The 23,414-nt window shown below is 38.9% G+C and overlaps 1 protein-coding gene across 4 annotated transcripts in view; it reads right to left on the reverse strand.

The window, feature by feature from the left end:
* The window catches only part of ATP6V1H (ATPase H+ transporting V1 subunit H), a 113,248-nt gene that overhangs the window by 25,757 nt on the left and 64,077 nt on the right, over positions 1–23,414 (reverse strand). For all 4 annotated transcript variants that reach the window (XM_075549667.1, XM_075549666.1, XM_075549664.1 and 1 more), the window contains 2 exons: positions 16,696–16,797; positions 12,364–12,477 (listed from right to left, as the gene is read on the reverse strand). In XM_075549667.1, the coding sequence (XP_075405782.1) occupies positions 12,364–12,477; positions 16,696–16,797 (216 nt within the window). The remainder of the gene's footprint in view (positions 1–12,363; positions 12,478–16,695; positions 16,798–23,414) is intronic.

A 23,414-nucleotide genomic window follows, 5' to 3' on the forward strand; every position in this document is an offset into this window, starting at 1 on the left:
TGCGCCACCATCGCCACCTCTCAGTGATGGCAGTGGGTTTATGTGGTTTTTAGTTCAGTTTTACAAAATATGAAAGTTAATAAATCAGGACACATCTTATAACCTAAGAATAATTTATATCTTGGGAGGAAAGTAGCAAAATAGCTGTCGGTTGTCAAGAGATAATAAACGAAATATACACACCGGCCAGTGCGATCACGAGGTGCCCAAGGGACCAGGTATAAGGCATCATGCAAAAAAAAAAGATATAAGTGTGTGTATGTATGTGTATATATGTGTATATGTATATATGTACGTGTATATATGTACGTGTATATATGTATATATATATATCATATTAAATGAAGGGGGAAGTGCAGAGTGGAGACCCAAGGCCCTCTTGTCGGCCACTGGAGATCCCCTCATAGAGGAGTTTAGGAGAGGAGATGGGTCAGTCAGGGTGCGATGTAGTACCGATGAAGAACACAGCTTTCCCCCAGATCCTGGATGCTTCCTCCCCCCAACTACCATGATCCGAATTCTACCTTGCAGGGCTGGATAGGACAGAGGCTGTACACTGGTACATATGAGGGTTGGAGGTACAGGGAATCCAGGGTGGATGATACCTTCAGGACCAAAGGTGTGAGGGACGATGCTGGGAGAGTGGAGGGTGAGTGGGTTGGAAAGGGGGAACTGATTACAAGGATCCACATGTGACCTCTTCCCTGGGAGAGGGACAGCAGAGAAGGGGGGAAGGGAGACTCCAGATAGGGCAAGATATGACAAAATAACGATGTATAAATTACCAAGGGCATATGAGGGAGGGGGGAATGGGGAGGGAGGGGGGGAAAAAAAAGAGGACCTGATGCAAGGGGCTTAAGTGGAGAGCAAATGCCTTGAGAATGATTGGGGCAGGGAATGTATGGATGTGCTTTATACAATTGATGTATGTATATGTATGGATTGTGGTAAGAGTTGTTTGAGTCCCTAATAAAATGTAAAAGAAAAAAAAATAAATAAACGAAATATAATAGATTTAGAGACGAGGCAAGATGGCTACCAGAGAACAAGCTCAGGAAGATCTCCTCAGCATCTCCCAGAAAAGGTCCACGAGAAGGGATAGCCAGCCCTGCTTAGCAGCGAGACTCTCAACAGAAAGAGACCCAAGTGTCTCACAATGGGAGCAGCAACACTTGGTGACAGCCTCCCCTGAGCACTGACCAGTGGCACGAGCCACTTTGGTGAGCCCCCAGCACAGTCGGCTTTTCCCAGCCTCTGACCTCACTGTTCTCTGATTCATAGCTAGCTCTGCATGGGCAACTTGGTGCAGATGTAATCAGTACCCACGCTTAACTTTGTGCCTTTTCCCCCTCCCTTCCTCCCCTCCTGCTTTGGTCTCCAGTGCCCTCCACCCTCACATGCCCTCCCCCTCCCCATAAGCACATGTTAAAAAATAGTACTATCAAAGAACACATTTTCTACCTACAAGGTGGTTTTATTTTCTACTTTGTATGTATCATCTTCAGTTTTTATACTTTTCCTATTTTACAGTACTTTTATCTTTTCAAAGTTCTCTCCCTCTTTCTATATCTGTGCCTTCTTCCATGCAGCTACATCCTCCTGAGAATATCCCTCCCTCCATGGGGGGGGGGGGAGAAACAGACAGTCTTTCAGGTTCCTGCACACTCACCCACACAAGGGCAACCCGCCCCCCACCCTGTGAGTGTACACGCAGACCCACATTCACATTGCCATAGCAACAGAAATTAACATTCACATCCAGGCCACACCTTGGTCTTTTGTCTCTTTTGTTCCTCATCTCCCTGCAATTCCACCCATTCTCTCTTTCTGTTCTACCTCTTTTTCCTTGTGAAATATACTCAGTGGGACATATTAATTCAGATTACCCCCTCCTAAAATACATTTTCCCAGTATTTTTACAAATGTGTTGGCCTCTCCAACCAGAGGTTTATCTTTACTATTTGACTGTAGAAACAAGAATATGCAAAAGTTGGGGGGAGGGGCTTTCATTTATGGCATAACTAGACTATCAAACATAATTTAAAATAAACAATTGTATAAAGAATAAAAACAAGGTAAATGGGGATGTCTGAAAATTATATATCAATGTGCATTAAAAAATAACTAAAATAAACACTAAAAGAGTAACACAAGAACCTACAGATTGAGAAACTATTTTTGATGACATACCTGACAAGGGTCTAACTTTCTAAAATTTCCTTTAGCAATCAATACCTCCACAACATACAACAAACCAAGTGGGTAAGGACATAGAGAGACATCATAGACGACATCAGGCAGCTTACAAACATGTCAAAAGATGCTCACGATTAGCAGATGAAAAGCAAAACTACAATAAGATATCTCACTGCAGCAATAAGGGCACTGATTATTTTTAAATCAAAGAACATCAAATGTTAGCAAAGCTGTGGAGAGATTAAACTTTTACATTACTCTTAGACTGAAATAGTACAATCACTATGGAAGACAGTATGGTACTGTTCACAAAGCTAGACATAGAACACAAACAAGATCCAGCAAGCCTTATCCTGGGTAAATGAAAGCTACATGCACACTCAAGTCCAATGCAATACCATTCACAATGGCAAAATTACAAAAACAAACTACAGGCCCATCGGCAGAAGAACGGATAACAAATGGTGTACATACATAGAGCGGAACACTAAGCAACGATAACTAATAATGATGAATCTGTGAAACATCTCAGCATTGAAAAATCTAGAGGATATTAAGCTGAGTGAAATAAGTCAATAACAAAATGACAAATATTGTATGTGGCTGCTGTTATAAAACAAACAGGTCTGCACACAGAAGGAAACATCTTTTGCTGGGTACTGAGGACGTTACAGGTAAGGAGGGGAATCACTAACTGGATAGCTAGCACCCAGGTGTAGTTTTGGTGAAAGGGAAGGCAATATACATGTGCCTAAGCAGACCAAGAAACTGAGGCGCGAAACTAAACAACTAGGTAAACGCTCTACTAATATAAAGCTGTAACAACAGCAATAACAATCTGTGAGTAGATACATAAGTAAATATACATGGAAAATAGCTAAGTGAAGTCATAGAAAAGCATGGAAGCAAAATGTGGGTGGGGAAAGGGGCTGATACCAAGGACTCAACAGAAACTAAATGTTTAGAAAATGATAGCAACATATGTACAAATGTGCTTGATACAATTGATGTATAGGCTGTTATAAGAACCTTGTTAGAGCCACTAATAAAATGATCTTTTAATAACATTTTTAAATTAATATGACAGAATCCCTGAGAATGGAAATGGTGTTTCGAGCCAGAACACTGCTGAGAGTTGTTTACATGCCCCTTTTCTTTTTCTTCATGTAGTTAGTGGTAACACACTACTTTCGGAATCTGCCTCTTGACTTCAGAAAAGCAAGCAGCATTTAGCTTTACGTTTTCAAGCAACTGGTTTCGTCTCTGTTTTGTTTGTTGTTTTTTTTTATAAAAAAAACCTCTTGCTAACACTTTAACTGTAAACTTTTTTGATAACTTTTGCTTATCATTTCTTTCTTCTTTGGAGCCCGGTAAGAGGTGAGCTTTTAATTCTCTTCCTTTGTGATTCCTGGGCTGTTTCATATTGACACTCTTGAGTTCGACACTCAGTGTTTGTGTCATATGGATGATTTCCCTCATCTGCCATCATATTATTCTGATCAAACGCTTGGAGTATGTTCACTTAACTCAATTTTTTTGTTGCAATATTTCCTTCTTGTATTTCCCCCTAGGATGCATAATCCCAGAGGACAGTATCTCTGAAGAAGATGTACTAATCATAAGACATACAAAAGAAGAGCCTAGGACAGTCATAAATATGGTTCATTTATGCTTAAATGTACCATAAACCATAGACTGACTACCTGTGAAGTTGAAATGTTTTCCAACTAAGTAGGAAGCGGGGCAGGCAGTGAGAGGGAGGGAAACAGCCTTGTAAGAGAGCTTGTTTTTTCCACATTTCACCTTCCTACTGCCAGGATTAAGCCACATGCTAAGGGTTAGGATTGCAGGGGTTTAAGGATCCTGGTTCTTGTTGAGCAAGCTCTACTGCTCAAGACTTGCCTATATGTAGGGGTCATGTAAACAAATACCTTATGGATTTAAAAGGAATAAAATGGATATTCAAATACCTGGACTGTTGTACAACAGTGTGCGTGGCTTTGAAGGTGCCCTTTGGCAGTGGTACAGTCACACTCAGATCCACATGGTGCAGTGAGACTGGCAGCATCCCAGTGCACGGTGAGCTCACAGTATGCATCCGTGCTGGGAGGTATCCCAACCACTTCTTCACCAACAAGCTCCTTCACCATCGTCAAGATGTAGCTCAAGCATTACCCCTTCAAGAAGCCTTCCCTTTGGAAGTGTCATGTGGATTATGTCAGTTCCCTATGCTACTCTGACACCTGATCATATGGCTGCCCTAGCCCTTATCACACAGAACTGAAACTGTGAGCTCAGTTTTTTGGGTTTTTTTTTCCTATTTCATTTCTCTCTTTTTCCTGTCCACAAATAAATTAGAGGCAGGGAGACTGGAAGTAAACACCTCTGGACTATGCACTGATGGAGCAACACTATTTTCAAACCAAATACTAAAATGTTATCTTGTAAAATATTTCTAGGATACCTAGCAAGGTAGACATAAGCAAGTTGGCCTAGAAACTATTTTTCATTTCAGGGCTCTATATATATCTTGCCTTTAAGTTCTTAAAGAAGGTGAAATATGGGTGCATAAGCAAATGTGGTGAAGAAAGCTGATGGTGCCCAGCCAACAAAAGATATAGTATCTGAGGTCTTAAAGGCCGGAAAATAAACAAGTGGCTATTTGGCTGAGAAGCAACAAAGCCCACTTGGAAAAAGCACACACCAGCCTGTGTGACCACAAGGTCTTGAAGGGATCAGGTATCAGGCATCAAAGAACAAAAAATCATATCATTGTGAATGAGGCAGAGTGTGGTGTAGAGACTCAAAGCCCATCTGTAGGCAACTGGACATCCCCTTTTAGAAGGGTTGTGGGGAGGAGACCAGCCAGTCAGGGTGCAGAGTAGCAATGATGAAACATACAACTTTCCACTAGTTCTTTAATGCTTCTTCCCCCACTACCCCTATCGCGCTACCATGATCCCAATTCTACCTTACAAATCCAGCTAGGTCAGAGGATGTATACTGGTACAGATAAGAACTGGAAACACAGGGAATCCAGAACAGACAAACCCCTCAGGACCAATAATGAGAGAAGTAATACCAGGGGGTAGGGGAAAGGTGGATTAGAAAGAGGATCTCCATATAACCCCCTCCCTGGGGGATAGACACCAGAAAAGTGGGTGAAGGGTGACATCGGATGGTGTAACACAAGACAAAATAATAATAATTTATAAACTATGAAGGGTTTGTGATGGAGGACGGGGAGGGGGAAAGGGAAAAAACGAGGAGCTGATACCAAGGGCTCAAGTAAAAAGAAAATGTTTTGAGAATGATGATGCCAACAAATGTACAAATGTGCTTAACATAATGGTTGTATGTATGGATTGTGATGAGCTGTAGGAGCCCCCAATAAAATGATTTTCTTAAATTTAATAATAATTAATAATATCAGGAAAAATTTTTTAAGTGATAGGATGTCACTTCTGAAATCCGATAATAAAAAATTGTGACTTCCATCTTGGGGGAAAAAAAGAAGGTAAAATAAGAGCACAGCTTCTAGAGATACAGAAGTACAGAGAAATGTTCTAGAACGCACAGGCTGGGTGGGAATATAAAATTAATTTTTAAAGAGACTCTGGCCCATGTTCTACACTCTGGTACCTCTTTTACTACACTCATTTTCAAACTATAAGAAAGAAAAGGTAATAAAATTCACTGAACTTATAGAAAGTAGGAGAGGGGTGTCTAAGTTTAAAGTATTTTTGAAATATTCCTTAGAATTATAAAATTCTTTTAAGACATAAATTTAATTAAAATTCAATTAAAGAATAATTCCATCACAGGATGCTTTCCTTAAGATGGGTGACTTATCACCATTTAAAAAGCAGATTCCTCAGATTTCCAAACTTTTGTCAACTTATTTCCATTACCAGTGTGCTTTTTCCCCTTTCCTCACCAAAATGTAATATCTGGGTAACATACTGTATATACTCATGTATAAGCCGACTTTTCAGCACATTTTTAATTCAGTTTTTGTGGTAACATTAGGTGCCTCAGCTGATATTCGGGTCGACTTATACTCGAGTATATACAGCACTTAAAAAAAACTAAGAACTAATTAGAAAGCTTAATCAAATCCCTCAGATAAGTAAATAAGGGTTGTTAAATTGTTCTTTTCTAGCATAATCTACTATTCTATTGTTTGCTAAAGTACCAGCCTAAGTACACCTGCTGGAGAGGTGGATAATAGCTACTTTGACAGTAAAGAAAATAAAAGCACTGATGGATAGTTGAGTGCATGTCCTTTATATGTCAATGTGAAACCAAGTACAAGATGTATGCAACAAACCAGTGAGGATCCACTGCAGCAGGTGTATGGATGTGTTGGCTTTATTTGGTGAAGAAAGGCTGCTTAGGCAGACAGATACTTGATTTTGGATCTGAAGGATATACTTCCAAATATACCTAAGCAGCAAAGTAAAAGTGCCTTTAAACAGAAAGACTAGTTGTTCCACTCATAATAGGCCAAAGTTATAAAGGATTTCTCTTTTCTTAGCCCTATGTTAGCATTAAAAAATCATCTATATTTGCTTTTAAAAAATATAAGCAAACCTATGACACTAAAGACATTTCAAGGGTCTACCCAGTAAAAATGTTATGAAAGCACTGTGGGAAACTCCAGGCACCAGCCAGTGCCCACCTTCTCTAAATTAATGCTGGAAAATATTAAGTATACAAATATTATGTGTTCTTAAAATCTTATTGAATATTAATATAGGGATAATACTGCTGAGTGGTTAAAACATATAACGTTTTCCCCCCCCTCCAAATTCAGGTCATAACCACTTACATGGAATAATTAAAACAGTTCTAAGCAGATGTAAAAATCATAGACCAGAGCAGTAGGCACACAGCTATATGGCCTGGTGAGTTCTCTCATTATTGTAACTTATCTATACATTAGCCATCTACAGAGAAGAGATAATACTCATAATTTAATCTGCATGGAAGAAAAAAAAGGGTTGAAAAGGAAGCTAGAAATACAAACAAAATTCTCCACAAGATCCACTACCTACAAAATTCAGTGTTTCCTGAAGTCCTGAGCTCTCCATATGCACATATGTTGCTTCTGAATTAGAGGCTGATTACATTTTAAATCACTCTGTAGAAGAGAAATGATGACATTTTATAATGTTGAATTACAAAGTAAAAATAGGGAGTATCTACAAAATTTCTCTACAGTAAGTTGTCATAGTTTGTGTATTTTTCCAAATTTATAAATATAAAAATGTAGCACCGCTCAAAACACAGGGATGTACAGGAAAGTCAATGGATGTGAGGTCAGAGAGCTATAAGTCCTTTAGAGGGGACTGTGACAGGACTAGCCCCCCAGTGACAGCCATTCTCTCCCCATCTAGTAACACTACTCTGACTCCAATACCGCCAACACAACTCATTATCCGTAATCAAGACTAGTCCCCAAAATAGAGATGATAAAAATATCTATGTACATATGTTTGTCGATATGTATGTATGATCAAGCAGAAGTGACAGATACTTGATAGTCTAAGACCTGTGACTAACTGAAAGATTTTAAAATCAATCATAATTATAAAAAATAATTATTAGTATTTTCACCAGTTATAACTTTAAATCCCATGTTATAGAAACACAAATCTTCTCTATATCATTAAAAGCTTAATAATTTAATTCCTTACATCTGCTCCATAGCCAGTCCTCAAACTCACTGTCACTGTGTAGATTTTGACTGACAGCAACCCTACAGGGCAGATTTCTGAAGCTATAAATCTTTACCAGAGCAGAAAGCCTCATTTTTCTCCTGTGGAGCAGTTGGTGGGTTTGAATCACTGATTTTTTTTTATTAGTAGACCAATGTGTAAGCTAACTACGCTGCCAGGACTTCTATAGCCAGCCCAGTGCCATAATTCCAAAAGTACCTATTCACTTTACAGAGGATTTTTAAAACAACACTATTAAAAACTCCCTAAAATGAAAACTAATGTTTAACTTTGCTATAGCAAAAATTAGTCTCTTGTATGTTGGTGAAACTTTCCAAAATAAACTAATTAATTTTTTTAATTAGTATAATAAATAGAAACACTAGGAATAATTCAGTATCAAGTATATAGGAAAGCAAACCATGCTTATGTTAGAAAAACAATGACTAAAGAAAACATGAGGTAGTGTTGTGGTTATGCTTTGGACTTCTAACGACAAGGTCAGCAGTTTGAAATCACCAGTCACTGCAGGAGAAAGATGAGGCTTTCTACTCTCATAAAGAGAGCCTCAAAAACCCACAGAGGCAGTTCTCTGTTCTACAGGGTCACTATGAGTCAGAATAAACTCTCTGGCAATGTTTTTGAAGACAACGTGCACATAATTGTCACTAACTTCCAGAGAGGCTTTTATTCAGCTTTTTTCATAATTATACTTAAAATTATTTTAACTAATTTATTTTACATAGTAAAAAAGCATAAAAACATTGTAAATCAGAACAAACAAAATGCTAAGAGAAGATAAAGTCAACCAGGTTTCCAAGTTTCTATTTGGTGTGACAGCATATAATTCCAAGGATATTTTCTAAGATTCAATCAATAAATATATTTTTAAATGCCAGTATCCTAATACTGAAAAAGCTTACACTTGAAGTAAAGAAAAAACAAAAACCCAATGTCATGGTTTTAATAAAGATAAGTTGGTGGCCTGCATACAGATTTGATCCCAAATGCCTTTACATTTAGGATATATTTTACAAAAGATTTACTTTTCAATTTGCATTCTACTTAGTATAATATTAACCCAATACTGAAACAAATTGCTATCACGAGCAATCTTTGTCATCTGACAAAATGTCACCATCTAATCATGAGAATTCTAATCTTCCTTTGTGTAAGAAATTTTTATAAAGTATAGTAATATACTGATGTTAAGCTTCATTAAATATAATGGAGATTTATCCTAATTAAAACATTAAAGCTAAAACTTTTTAAAAGCTAAAACAGTTTTAGTTTTTAAAAAATTTAACACATAAAGCTTGACACATCATGAGAGAGAGAATAAGGCTTGTCAAAGATGAAGACTGAATAAAGCAGTTTTATGGCTAGAAAGACATTTGGTCTTCCTTTTATAATTGTCCTTTGTAAAAATGTACTATTATATGATTAAATCAGGTCTCTTAATTGAAGCCCCAAAAATTACTATCAAGGATTTCAGCTTTAATACATGCTCATTTGAACAAAAATGTTCAACTCCAAATTATCTCTGTTGGCAAAAAGAAAAAGCATAACCTATTGCTTCCTTTCACACATCTTTCACACCAAAATATATATTAAAAATCATGTAAGATAAAACCGCTAAATCCAACACTAAATTCATCAGGAGCAGAAGTAATAATTAAAATGGATTGCATTTTACGCATAAAAGAATTACACTTCAACATTCCTAAGCTCCCCAAGAGAAGAAAATAAAACCGAAACCTTAGATGAGCATTTGGCAAATGCAAATCGAAGTTTATGGGTTGCACCAACCTCAGCTTGATTAAGCCTCAATCTCCTTCAAACAAATTCCAGGGAGACATAAACTAGGAGATGTTAAATTACTAAAGAATTCATTTCTCTTCAAAATGAGAGTTTGAAGGAAAGTAAAACCAGGAAGGAAATCCAAAGTGGTACTGGTTTCACAGACAGACTTGATCTGACCCCCACCTCCTGCTGCATACAAACCATTTGAAATAAGCTCTGCTTTGCCTCACTCCTCTTGAACTGAGGATTTAAAAGGAAAGGAAATCTGACAACACTAGATCTGAACTCCAGCTAAAGCCTATCACTTCTTCTTTATCATTTTAATGGGGCTCCTACAACCCTTATCACCAGCCATCCATGTGTCAAGCACATCTGTACATTTGTTGCCATCATCATTCTCAAACATGTGCCTTCTACTTGGTATCAGCTAGCCTATCACTTCTTATCTAAATTTCTATCATACTAGTCTACCACCCCTTCCTGACACTGCCTAAATAGTTATATTGTTTTCACACTAACAGCCAAACCTCTATTGTCCATAAAGTAGCCAACTGTTCATTTGAAAACATAAATCAAATCTTCTCATTGTCCCGCATAAAAGCCTTAGTGGCTTTCAATTCATTTTATAAAAATAACTACAATATCCTACAGGATCAGATATCTGCCTATCTCCCCCAGCCCATCTTTTCCCATGCTGGCCTTCTTCCTAAGGTTTCCCATCTGGACACTACTGACTTCTTTTGGGCAAAACAATTCATTGTGAAGTGCTGTCTGGTGCACAGCACAGTTAGCAGCGTCCCTAGCCTCGAGCCACTAATTACCATTAGTAGTAGCCCCTCACCTGTGAAAACTAAGCATGTCTACAGGCAGGCCATCCCTGCCTGAGGGCCCTTCACTTCGCATTTCCTGCAACCCAGTGTGAAAAGCAAACCCCAATAACAAAGCTACATCAGTGGCTCCTTTTCACCATCACTATCTCAGCTTCACTGTTTGGCCTACATCCCTCTATCTTACAGAAGGTGCACCCTCTGCCCATCCTTATCCATAACCCAGCACTTACAACAAGAGGATCCAACATTTGTTGTTGTTAGATGCCATCAAGTTAGCGGCAACTCAAAGCAACCCTCTGTGCACAACAGAACAAACCACTGCCCAGCCCTGCACCATCCTTACGATCATTCTTACATGTGAACCCATTATTGTAGCAACTGGGTGCAGCCATCTTTCTGGAAGTCTGCTGACTCTCTACTGCCCCAAGCCAGGCCTCCTTCCCTAGGGCCTGGGCCCTTCTGACCATTTAAGTTGCCTAAGATAACTAACACAAGATGAAGTCTCATCATTCTCCCTTCTGAGGAACATTCTTGCCATACTTTTACTAGGACAGATTTGTTATGTACTAAAACAAAACAAGCAACAAAAAAATCAGATGCTCAAAAATACAGAAATTCCCGGACCTATAAGAAAAATCTGAATGTGGCAAGGCCATGTTATTTAACATATGATGCTGTAGCAGCATTTCAAAGTATTTTCCTACACTGCTAGCTCACACCATTCAAAAACCATGCTAAGACATCTTTCACTGCTCCCGCTGGAAGGGCTGGTGGTATTTTTTCAGCTAGGATGGTGGTACTGTTAGGCGCTGTCAAGTTAGCTCTGACTCATGATGACCTGTACACAAGCCTAGATGGCAGCACTGCCCAGGCTGCACCATTCTCACAACTGGTCTTAAGTTGGAGCTCCTGGTTGCAGCACCGTGTCACTCCATCTGGATGAGAGTCTTCCTCTCAAAGTACTGAGATGAAGTCTCACCAGCCTTGCTTCTAAGAAGCATTCTGGCTGTACTTCTTCCAGGGCACATCTATTTATTCTTTTGGCAGCCATGATGCTTTCAATATTCTTCCGCTACAGGCCTGCTCATCATTTCTTACCAGCACCCTATTTCCCATGGCAACAGAACCCAGAAGGGAACGACTGAGAACAACACTGAGCTGACTGGAGTGCCCACATCTGAGACAGCCACGCCAAAGGGCACTCTAACTAGTCTCCTCATTCACACATAGGTCCTATTAGGTCTCAGCAGCCATTTTTCATTTATCTTACTTTAAGTGGTGTCAAAAGACCAATAATTTTGGTGAAAGAACAGGAAAATACATGCCTTTTGGTTACATGAAAAGCCAAAGGATATTGTGGAAGGAATCTAGGAGTTGACTCTAAATTTGAACATTATTTTGAGTGCTTTTAATGTGAACTCATACAATACATTCAACATATGGTGAACTCTGTTGAATAATCAGACTATGCCAAATGGTCTTCTGGAAAGTAATTGGTCATTGAACTGTATTCATTGCCCCTTCGAAAAAGAGTAATTCAAAGATGTCTCAAGGGGTCATTTAGTTACTTCTGATGTTGCTTTTGATATTAGTACTTTAAATATATATTTCTTGAAAGCATGACCACAATGTTTTTAGAACTATCATGGCATTGCTCTGAATAACAAAAATGTATTTCCGTATTTTTAATCAAAATTGTTGACCTTAAAAAATATAATCCATCAGAGCACTGGTGTGAGAACTTCGGGAAGGGGTTCACAAGACTTCCCAGAGAAGTGTGAGGAGTAGGAGGATGAGGAAACGCCACCACATACCAGTTGTGCACCATCAGCTTCTGCACAGCAAGCAGAGCATTGTAGCGGACTTGCTGGTCTTCGTGATGCATGTGGTTCATTACCAGCTGCTTGCCTCCAAGTTGTTCAATAACCCTGTGGTGCAGAGAGACCTGGTAAGGATGCTTCCATCACTTTCAAACTCATGCTGGTAGTAATTAGAAAATTCACATGCACACCAAGTGATTTTAAAACTAAGAGGTACAATACAAGTAAGTAAATCAACACATCTGTCTTTTTTACATCATTTTCTTTAATCACCATTAGAAAGTATTCACATATTTTCTCTTCTGAGTTCCTAACTATAAATCCAACTGCTAGTCTCATTTTATGATCCAGGAAAATGGTTTCTACCTGGAAACCTCACTGGCCATAGAATTCAGGATTATGAAGTTTCCTACGTAGCTGCATGCTAACTTATTTATTAATATTGTATCATAAATATAATAACATAACAATACTAATTCCACCTGTAATCATGACACGATAGGTTATAAGCTTAAAGATAAATATGTTTAACAGTGTCCAGAAGCGATGCTAATTTCCTAAAAATGATTTTAGTTTAAGATAGCTGCCCTTATACTCATGGTGGATGCCATGTGGTCTCCTTGGCAGTGAAACCGAGGATACGATTCCTATCACCAAGAGGGAAGTGATGACCAATCCTGCTATCCACCCACCAAATCCTGAAATCTAATGAATGCAGAGTGAACAGTTATTTGCTTCACAGATGGAAGCTTCTCTCTTCTGTGAAGGCATGGCTAGGCCTAGGACTGTGACTTCTTAGTTCCAGCACAAAAGTACGGTTTCTTTGTCCATTCTTTCCTGCAGCACTGTCTTGTAGATGACACCACAGTCGGTGACAAGTGAGATCTTAATACACAAGGGTATTTTGGTAGCTTAAGAAAACCTCATGGATTAGTAAAGGCTTTGTGGATAACTAAGAAATTGGATGGATGAGGGGAACCAATGACCCAAGTCCAAAGACTTGAAGTTAGATAACAACAAGCCAGACACAGGATCCAGCTCCAGCAACAGGGAGAACTTGGCTAGAAAGGCCATTATCCTGGAAGCAGGCCACAGCACCAAGGAAACTCCTTTGCAGCTGCTCGGCTGCTCAAAGCAGCTCTCGTTAGAAAGGGCAATTACAGTATAGCTACCCAAACGCTGAGAATGGTGGCCGACCCGCAAGGACACACAACCTTAGTGCAACAGTACACCGGTGGTCAGGCTGGCACCCACACATCTCCTAACTCTATACCATCTCTAAGCAGAGCCAGTATAAAGTTTTACTCCCACCAAGCATGGTACAACTAGCATGCACAATCAAAAATGTAATTTCCCATTTACATCAACAAAAGATTTAACATGGGAAGAAATTCTCGTAGCAATTGCAATCCTTGATTCTACACATGGTTACATGGTCATAGCTAGTACTTTGAGCAACTTTCCTTTAACATCCATTCTCTCTTCCCTTTGCCCTCAGTAAGCCCCTCAGCTGCTCAGGTTCTTTGCCTGATGGGGTGACCAAAATATTCACTATAGAAGGGTCTGGGCCATTAGTGGCCATGTTGGAATTGGGATGTTGTAGTTTTCCCTTGACTTTAATCACGGGGGTTGGTAGTACTAAGAGACATCTTAAGAACCTGCTTGTATTTCAGACACACTCTGTTTTATGTCTAATATATAATATCAAACTGATTTCCTCTTGGTAATCAGGATCAATCATACTAGCCAGTGTAGTAACTCCCTTATTTGCCTGTAGGTCTAGAAACACGAGGAACTTGAAGTGGCCAGGTAACATTTTTCACTCTCTGTTAGTTCACTGGAATCAGTGGTGTGTCTCCAAATCTGAGTAGTCCTCCCTTTGGAATGATGGCCTCCAGATCCACAGCGCACAGAGCCACAGGGACAGGAAGCAAACATTTTTTAAAAGAGTCCAATAAATCCCTGAGCCCATCTGAAATGATTCTCCCAGTGTGTGCAACTAGACTAGACGTACTTGGCAACTGGCAGACAGTGGATCTATGACACGTTGAGTAAGGGTTATTATGATAGAAACAGTGGAAGTCATTAAAACTGCCTCTACCTAGGAAATAGTCAATCAAAATCAATACTGCCTTCCTGGAGGGATTGCAGACTAGTGTTACCATCAAGCATCTGAAGGATGCACAGGGCGACTGCCGAAACATCGCCATTTCATGCATCTATTTGGTCTGTGGAAAAAAAGAAAACACGTGGATCTTGGAGGATGACAATGGGTTGTTGTAAACCTAGCCAAGTGCTGACTCCAGTTGTAGCTGCTACATCAGATGGGGTCTCATTACTTGAGCAAATTAACGTATCTCCTGGTCCTTGAACTGCAATTAATGATCTGGTCCATGCCTTTTTCTCAATTCTGGTTTTAAAAGATCATCAGATGTCATGTGACTTCAGTGTGCGAGGACAGAAATACACCTTTTCTGCCCTACCTCAGTGGGATAACAACTTCTCAGTACGAGTTAAATCTGCAGGCACCTTGATCACCTTTCCCCTTCCACGAAATGTCACCTGGCCTTCTTACATTGCTTCATTAGGCTGATACGACCTAGCTAGAAAGTAACATCAGTGACTCTAGACTTACCGTTAAGACATTTTTGTCTTGTGGTTTTTGTTAGGTACAGTCAAGTCTGTTTCGACTTACAGCTACCGTGTGTACAATAGAACAAACACCATCCAGTCCTGAGAGAGGGGAGGAAATCAACAAAAAATCCAGGTACTGCCCACCTCAGTACAATCTCTAAGGGTAGAGCTTATGAAGATATTCCTACCAAAGTGAGGAATTAAGTTCTACAGTCCCTGCATCTGAGTTCAAAAGTGGGTTGCATATTACCCCACTTCTAATCTAATCTAATCTATGCCTAGTTCCACGGATCACAGTGCTCTTCAACCCCACCAACTAAAGCACGTGACTCACGGGACATGTCACAGCTCTTGAAAACTCTGCTGCAGATAAACCTGTCATGATTTTGTAGTCACTGTGTTTCAACCATGTCTGCAAAGCAGGATCACATACACCAAAGCAGATACAAAAGGTAAAGACCATAAATAATATATTCCACAGACTTGAGGTAAAAAGGTTAAATTCTGTTTGCAGGGCTAATATTTCTCTAATCATTTTTATGATCTGTATGGTGTTTAAATACTTAAATGAAAAATCAAAGATGAAGTCTTCTTACACTATACATTACTGAAACCTATAATTACAACTTTTGTCTCTGCCAGCTTTTCCTTACATTCAGGAAATTTAGGGTTTATACATTCTGATGTGGCCAAAGGAGCACTACTGGTGCAGGGGTAAGTGTTGGGCTGCTAACTGCAAGGGTGATGGTTCTCCTGGTGAAAGAGCGATGAGCCTGTCTGCTTCGGTACAGCCTAGGAAATCCTTTGTAGGGTCATCGTGAGGAAGAATCAACCCATGGCGGCAGTGGGTTCGGCATGGTTTGGGATTGATAAATAAGACTGTTATATGCCTTCCTTATAGACTGCTTGGAAAAAGATATTAATATTGATAATAATAAATACAGTTAATACTATTGCTATACACAGGGTCACTATGAATCAGATTCAACTTGATGGCACCTAACCACAACAATTTTATTGCGTATGTACTATGAACCTACTGGCCTGTTCAGAACACTGCACTTGAATAAACTCATTTGATCCTAAAGATAATTTCACGAGGAGTGGATATAATTACCAACCCCATTGTATAGATTAGGAAACTGTAGAAAGTGAAATAGCAGCCTTTAATTGATACTACACATTCCGATGGAACACCTTAACTGTCTCCCCAACACTAAATTTCCTTTCTCATAATACTGTCAAATACATAATTCCCTTACTAAGTCACTATCATCTCTGGAACTTCCTTCAGAGTGGTTGTACTGTCTTCTGCACTTTGAACCTATTGGGGTCAGTTGCTGTGTATCATGGAGTCGTTTTAACTCATAGTGAACATATAGGGCAGGGCGGACCTGTCCACCAGTTTCCTACATTGTTATCTTGGCAGGGACAGCTTTCCAGATCTTTCTCCCATAAAAACAGCTAGCTACCAGCAAAGCTCTTAAACACTGGTTACTACGCACTCATGTAAGTGTACTGATATTTTTAAAATGCTCGTTTTAAATTGGGTTTATCATAAGACCAAGTACGATGATCACCTTAATTTCAACATTTCATTTGCTAAATTATTCTTAGTTACGTACATTATCTGGATTTTATGTTTAAAGTTTCAGAACCACCCCCCCAAAAAATTCATGTTTCCTCTCCTACCGTTTGCCTCGTGGGTAGTGCCGCACATACTCTCCAACATCATGAGCTGCAACAGCTAAAACCTGCGGGTCATCAGACACCTCCAGAAGCTTTGTTAGGATTCTGGAATCAAGTTACAGCCAAAGAGTTATCAATTTCAATAGAGAACAAAGAGCACACAGAAGGCAGATATCATCCTAAATTTAGATGATTATACATATAATTATACATAAGTTAGCATCATGCAACCTTTTAGACATATGCAATGGGTTATATTCTGATTTCCAACATGTATTATGCATATCCAAAAATATCAACTCTCCCTCTATCACAGGTCAAAGTTATTTCAATGTATGACCACCAGTCAGTGTTACTTTTTAAGTAAATCATTTCTCAAACTTGAGCACTTTGTGTCATTAGAAACAAATTATCTTCAATGATCTGTGACCAAAATGGCAGGCTGAACTTGTCACAGATCGGCCACCTCTCTTTCTCCAAATCTCACTGATTACGGGAACACATACTGTGCACATAAAATTAAATCCCTAACAGCAGGTGGATGTTTCTCAGAAGATAGTAGCCCCAACCCACAGTTCTGAATCCCTTCTCCAACAGTTACTGCTAGAATCTGCAATCTGAAAAACATCACTGAACTACATCTGGCGTCTGAGGGCATTTTAGGGCCAGTACCCAAGGACAAACTGCAGAAAAGGGTTGCCTCTTCTGGGCTTGAAGCCACAACCACAAATGTACACCTCCTTTCAACCTTCTATGGAGAGGGCATATTTGCCAGAGGGTATGTGTGTCTTTGAAAGTAGATGGAGATGCCTCTGCTGCTCAGACTCTGCACAGCTGGGAAAAGACTGCATTCCTCCTGCTTGCAAATAAAAATAGTTTAAAGGAATACATTCTAAAGATTTAAAGATTTAGGAGCACAGAAACCTATGGAAATGTTCCCATTTAACTATAAGGAGAACATAACTATGATAACCAACAGGAATGTGTAATTTTTTAAATGCCTGGGTAAACGATGAAAATTTAAAATTGCAAATACTTTCTAATATGCCAGCAGAGCCAGGTGTCATCAAGGGTTCGTGCTGTGTTCCATAGAGATGGTTGATTTCAATAGCTGACTTTGCAAAAGCAGATAGGCAAGTCCTTCTTTTGGGGGACCTCTGAATAAACATGAACCTCCAATCTTTTGGTCAACAGTTTAGAATTTTAACATTTGTACCATCCAGAGGTTCTGACTTAGAAAGAAATAAATAAAAGCTTTAAGACTTAGCAACCTGAACACAGTAATATCCTGCACTATGCTGATAGAATTACTATTTTCCAGGTAGAAATGCCAAGATGGTTCAACATTAAAATGAGTACTTTAATGTAATTTAGTACATTTATAGATGGGGAGGGAATTAAGATATGATTATATTAATAAATACCAAAAATATACTTTAAAATAAAACTTAGTAAACTATTCCTAATAAAAAGTGTCAATAAGTGAGAAACAGCAAGACAGGTCCTCTGTCTTGCAAAGGGATTTACTCTGAACCCAAAATCAAATTCAGAATTCAAAACTTAAAAAAACAAAAGATGTTTACTAAAATCTCATGATGTTTGAGGTCTGGACGACACAAAAAAGAAGAGGTATAAAAAAGAAAAGAACAGCTGCTACTCTTTCCAATCAGTATTACTACCTAGAAAAATCAAAGACAATCACCTTACAAGACCACAAATTAACAAATAAATAGTTGTATAAAAGACAAATTAATAAAAACAAGGACCTTCCTAATTCAGAAATAATTATCAATTAGAAAATAAAGTAGAGGAAAGCAGGAATCTATAAAACACATACTTCTTCCAAGTAAGATGACTTTGTTCTTTTAGCAATGCATGATCCTTTCAATATTCTCCTCAGGCACCACATACCTATCTAATGCATCCATATGTCTTGGATCATCTTTATTAAATGTCCGACTTGCACATGCATCTGAAGCAATCAAACACACTTGGGTCAAACACACACTTTAGTCCTCAAAGTAACATACTCTAAAGAGGTCTTCAGCAGCAGATTTACCTAGTGCGGTTCATCTTTTGATCTCCCGACTGCTGCTTCACTGAGTACTGATTTTGAACCCAAGCATGACAAAATTCTTGACACCTTCAACCTTGTCTCCATTGATCATGATGTTACCTATTGGTCCAGTTGTGAGGATTTTGGTCTTCTTTACATTCACTTGTAATCCTGCAATCCTCAACCTTCATCAGCAAGTGCTCCATATTCCTCCTGACTTTCCGCAGGCAAGGTTGTGTCATTCACCTATTATAAGTTGTTAATAAGCCTTCTTCCTCCAATTCTGATGCCACATTTTTCATGTAACCCAGTTTCTCTATTTGCTCAACATACACATTGAAAAAGTACGTTGAGAGGATACAACCCTGACACACACCTATCCTGATTTTAAACTATGCAGAGTTCCCTTGTTATGCTCAAAAAACTATCGTACATACTCAAATATAAGCAGACCCAAGTATAAGCCGAGGCACCTAATTATTACCTGGGAAACCAGAAAAGCTTATTGACTCAAGTATAAGCCTAGGGTGGAAAATGCAGAAGCTATTGGTGAGTATCAATAATCAAAACAAATGAAAATAAAATTACTAAAAATTGAGACATCAGTGGGGTAATGTATTTAAATAATTATTTTAAATAAAAAACATAAATAAAAGGACAACAAGTCATTTAACATTAGTAAACCAGCACAGTAAGTGGAAAGTAGGTTCAACAAAAACAATAAGGTATCAACAATGATACCTTAAGAGTACTATTCCCTGAGCTCAATCAGCAACCAAGCTAAAATGTAGTTAAAATCCTTCAAAACTGGATTCCTCATCATCATCCGTATCCCAATGCAGAGCTTCAGCTGGTGTGAGGTCACCAAAGACACTGTCCTCACTGAGATCACTGTCATCACCATCACTGCTGTCATTTTCACACAAAGCGCAGTCTTCACTGCCATCCATAGCATTACTAATACTACATTTCTAGAAGGCACGTCGTACCATGTCTTCTGAAATGTCTTCCCATTCATCTCGAACCCACTTTGCTATTTACTCTACGTCAGGCTTCATGAGATTTCCTCCTTCTGTTAATCAGGCTTAATCAGATGACATCCATTCATACCACAACCTTCACACCCGGTCTTTAAAAGGCTTATTCAAAGATACATCCAGAGGCTGCAGTACAGATGTAAACCCACCTGGAATAATGGCTAAAGTAACTTTACTAGATTTTGCCAATTTTTGTATGTCATTCGATAGGTGGGCTCTAAACATATCCCAAACAAGTAACAATGGCTTTTTCTTTAAGGCTGCTCCTGGTCATTGGTTCCAAATTTCTTCCAGCCATTTTTTTGTTCTGTCTTAATCCATCCAGCCTTTAACATGTGCACGCACAGTAATTCTTGGTGAGAAATTGATCTTTTTAGGCAAGGTCTTTCTTTTAAAAATAATGACAGGATGCAACTTAGTTCCATTGGCCAAACATGATAGAACAACTGTAAAGTGTTTTTTTTTTCATTTCCTGTGATTTTGAGAAAAATGGTTTTTTCTCCTAAACTTGCCACAGTTCTGTTGCTTGGAAGATCAAAAGTCATGGCAGTTTCATCCATATTTCTAATATCTGTCAGCTTAAAATTATAAATCTCTTTGTTTTATAATAAATGACTGGAGTGACATAATTTTTTCTTCAAGGTCTTGTGGCAATTTCTGGGAAATCTTTGTTCTTTGTCTCAAACATAGTAGGCCAAACCTATTTATGAAGCGGGTACACCATCCTGCTGATGCAGCAAATTTTTCAATGCCTGGTGCTTTATATTTGTCATCCTTAGCCATTTGTAGAACATGTATGTAGATTCCCATACATGTTACACAGTAACAATTTTGACGACACTCCATAACCCATTTATGCAATTCATTCTCTAGAGCCCCATAAAAAGACGTTAAACCACAATAAACTTCTTTAGCTTTTAAAATCTGTTCCAAGTCAGCCTTCATTTTCTGTCCCTCCCTCCCTTGCTTTTCGTCAACACAGAATTCCCTACTTGCAATACTCTTATTGCTCTCTTCTGCTCTTGACACAACCTTCATTTTGAAACCAGCTTCATATGACCGGCGTTTTTGTTTTGGTTCAAGAGTATCCATTTCTAAAAGGATAAAAAAACAAAATTTTGAAAAAGAACTTTCATGGTAATGCCCCCCTGCCCCACAATGTGTTAGCCGGGAGGAAGGGGGCAGAAGTCCGTGCGGGCGGGGTATGCAGGATATGAATTAAGACCAGAGGGTAGAGATGGAGTGCAGCCACAGACACATCCTTACCAGTTCAGCTGCTGGCGTAAGTGAATCACTATGGGTACTTCTGTGAATTGGAGCTGTCCACGTCATAGGACGGCTCTGATTGATTAGATGTGACAACCATTCAAAGGCCTGCAGTGCAGCAGTGCTTTGAATGAACAGTGGAGAAACGGCAATCACCCGCGAGATAACGGGTGCTTGTCCCATTACCTGGGCAGGGGTGGGGGTGGGGGAGTGAGATGTTACACCTCGCTGGGGTACCACTGACCCATGTATAAGCTGAACCCCAGTTTTTTAGCATTGTTTTGTGCTGAAAAACTCGGCTTATACACGAGTATACACGGTATCTCTTGAATCCATATAAAAGTTCTACATGAGCACAATGAAGAATTCTGGAATTGCCATTCTTCTCAAGGTTATCCATTGTTTGTTATGATCCACACAATCAAATGCTTTCACGCAGTCAATAAGACACAAGTAAACATCTTTCTGCTATTCTCTGCTTTCAGCCATGATCCATCTGATATCAGCAATGATATCCCTTGTTCCATGTTCTCTTCTGAATCCCACCTGAATGCTGAATGTCTGGTGGCTCCCTAGCAATGTACTGTTACGACCATTGTTCATCTTCAACAAAATTGTATTGCAAGTGATAGCAGTTATATTGTTCAATAATTTTAGCATGCTGTTGGATCATCTTTCTTTGGAATGGGTACAAATACGGCTCTCTTCCAGTCAGTTGGCAAAGTAGTTGTCTTCTAAATCTCCTGACATAGATGAGTAAGTGCTTCTTCCAGTGTTTCTTCAGCAAGTTAAAACATTTCCATTGGCATTCCATCAATTCCTGGAGCCTTGCTTTTGGCTGATACCTTCAGTGCAGCTTGAATTTCTTCCTTAAGCACCATTGGTTCTTGCTCACATGCAACATCCTGAAATGGTGGGATGTTGACTGATTCTTTTTGGTACAGTGACTCTGTCTTCTTTTGATGTTTCCTGCATCGTTCAATATTTTTCCCACAGAATCTTTCAATATTGCAACTCGAGGCTTGAATTTTTTCTTGAGTTCTTTCAGTTTAAAATATGCTGGACATGTTCTTCCTTTTGGGTTTTCTAACTCTAGGTCTTCACACATTTTATTATATATTCTAGCTTCTCTTCTTGATCTGCCCTTTGAAATTTTCTATTCAGCTGTTGGACGTCATCATTTCTTCCATTGGCTTTAGTTACTTTACAATTAAGAGCAAGTTTAAAAGTCTCTTCTGACATCCCCACGATCTTTTCTCTCTTCTCATCTTCTTAATGTCTTTTTCTTCTTCAGGAACAGTGTTCTTAATGTCCTCCACAGTTCAGCAGGCCTTCTGCCATTAGTGTTCAATTCATCAAGTTTGTTCTTGAAATGTTTTCAAAATTCGGGTGGGACAGACTCAAGGTTGTATTTTGGCTCTCGTAAAATTGTTTTAATTTTCTTCAGCTTTAACCTGAACTTATATATGATAGTGTGTTTTTTATTGATTATTATCAAAACTACAATGAGATGCCACTTTTTACCTGCTTGGATAACTATGATCAGAAAAAAAGGGGGTGCTGGGAAGACAACAATACTAGGGAGGATGTGGAGAAGTTGAAATCCTTATCCACTGCTAATAGAAACGTAAAATAGTACATTCACTTTTTAAGTCAGTTTGAAGTTCCTCAAAAAATATGATCCAGAAATTTCACCTCTGAGAACTGAAAGCAGAAACACAAATATCTGTACACCAATGTTCGCTATAGAACTTTTCACACTCACCAAAAGTGTAAACAAACTAATTGTTCATCAACAAATGGATGAATAAGCAAAATTCCATATGCTGGAGTGCCACTCAGCTATAAGGAAAAATAATCCTGATGACTACTACAGTCAACTCTGATACACGGTGTCAGAGTAGAACTGATAGGGTTTCAGGGGATGTAAATCGTTAAAAAACAGACTGCTTCATTCCTGTCTGCCCCTACTGTCCCCAGCCCAGGAGAACGAGTTGGTTCAAACCGCAGTACTACCAAGGCTCCTGAACTCATGATACATGCCACAACATGAACAATCTGTAAATACAGGCTAAGTACATTTACCATAGCATTCAGTTATCCCCCTGAAGTATTTAGAAATATGAAGTATTTAGAGCAGCCAAGTGTACAGAGACCAAATTTATTAGCAATTACCAGGGCAGAACAGAGTTATTTCTTAGGTAGCAATGATCTTTTGTTAAGGGTGACAGAATAATTTGGACAGGAATGATAATGTCACAACATGATAAATGTAATTAATGTCTGGACCTCCACTCAAGTACTTACTCAATGCAAGAATACTTTGTTCTATTAAATTGGCATTCCATGATACACACTTTCTC

The sequence above is a fragment of the Tenrec ecaudatus genome, chromosome 5 (assembly GCF_050624435.1).
Source record: "Tenrec ecaudatus isolate mTenEca1 chromosome 5, mTenEca1.hap1, whole genome shotgun sequence".
Taxonomy (NCBI): domain Eukaryota; kingdom Metazoa; phylum Chordata; class Mammalia; order Afrosoricida; family Tenrecidae; genus Tenrec; species Tenrec ecaudatus.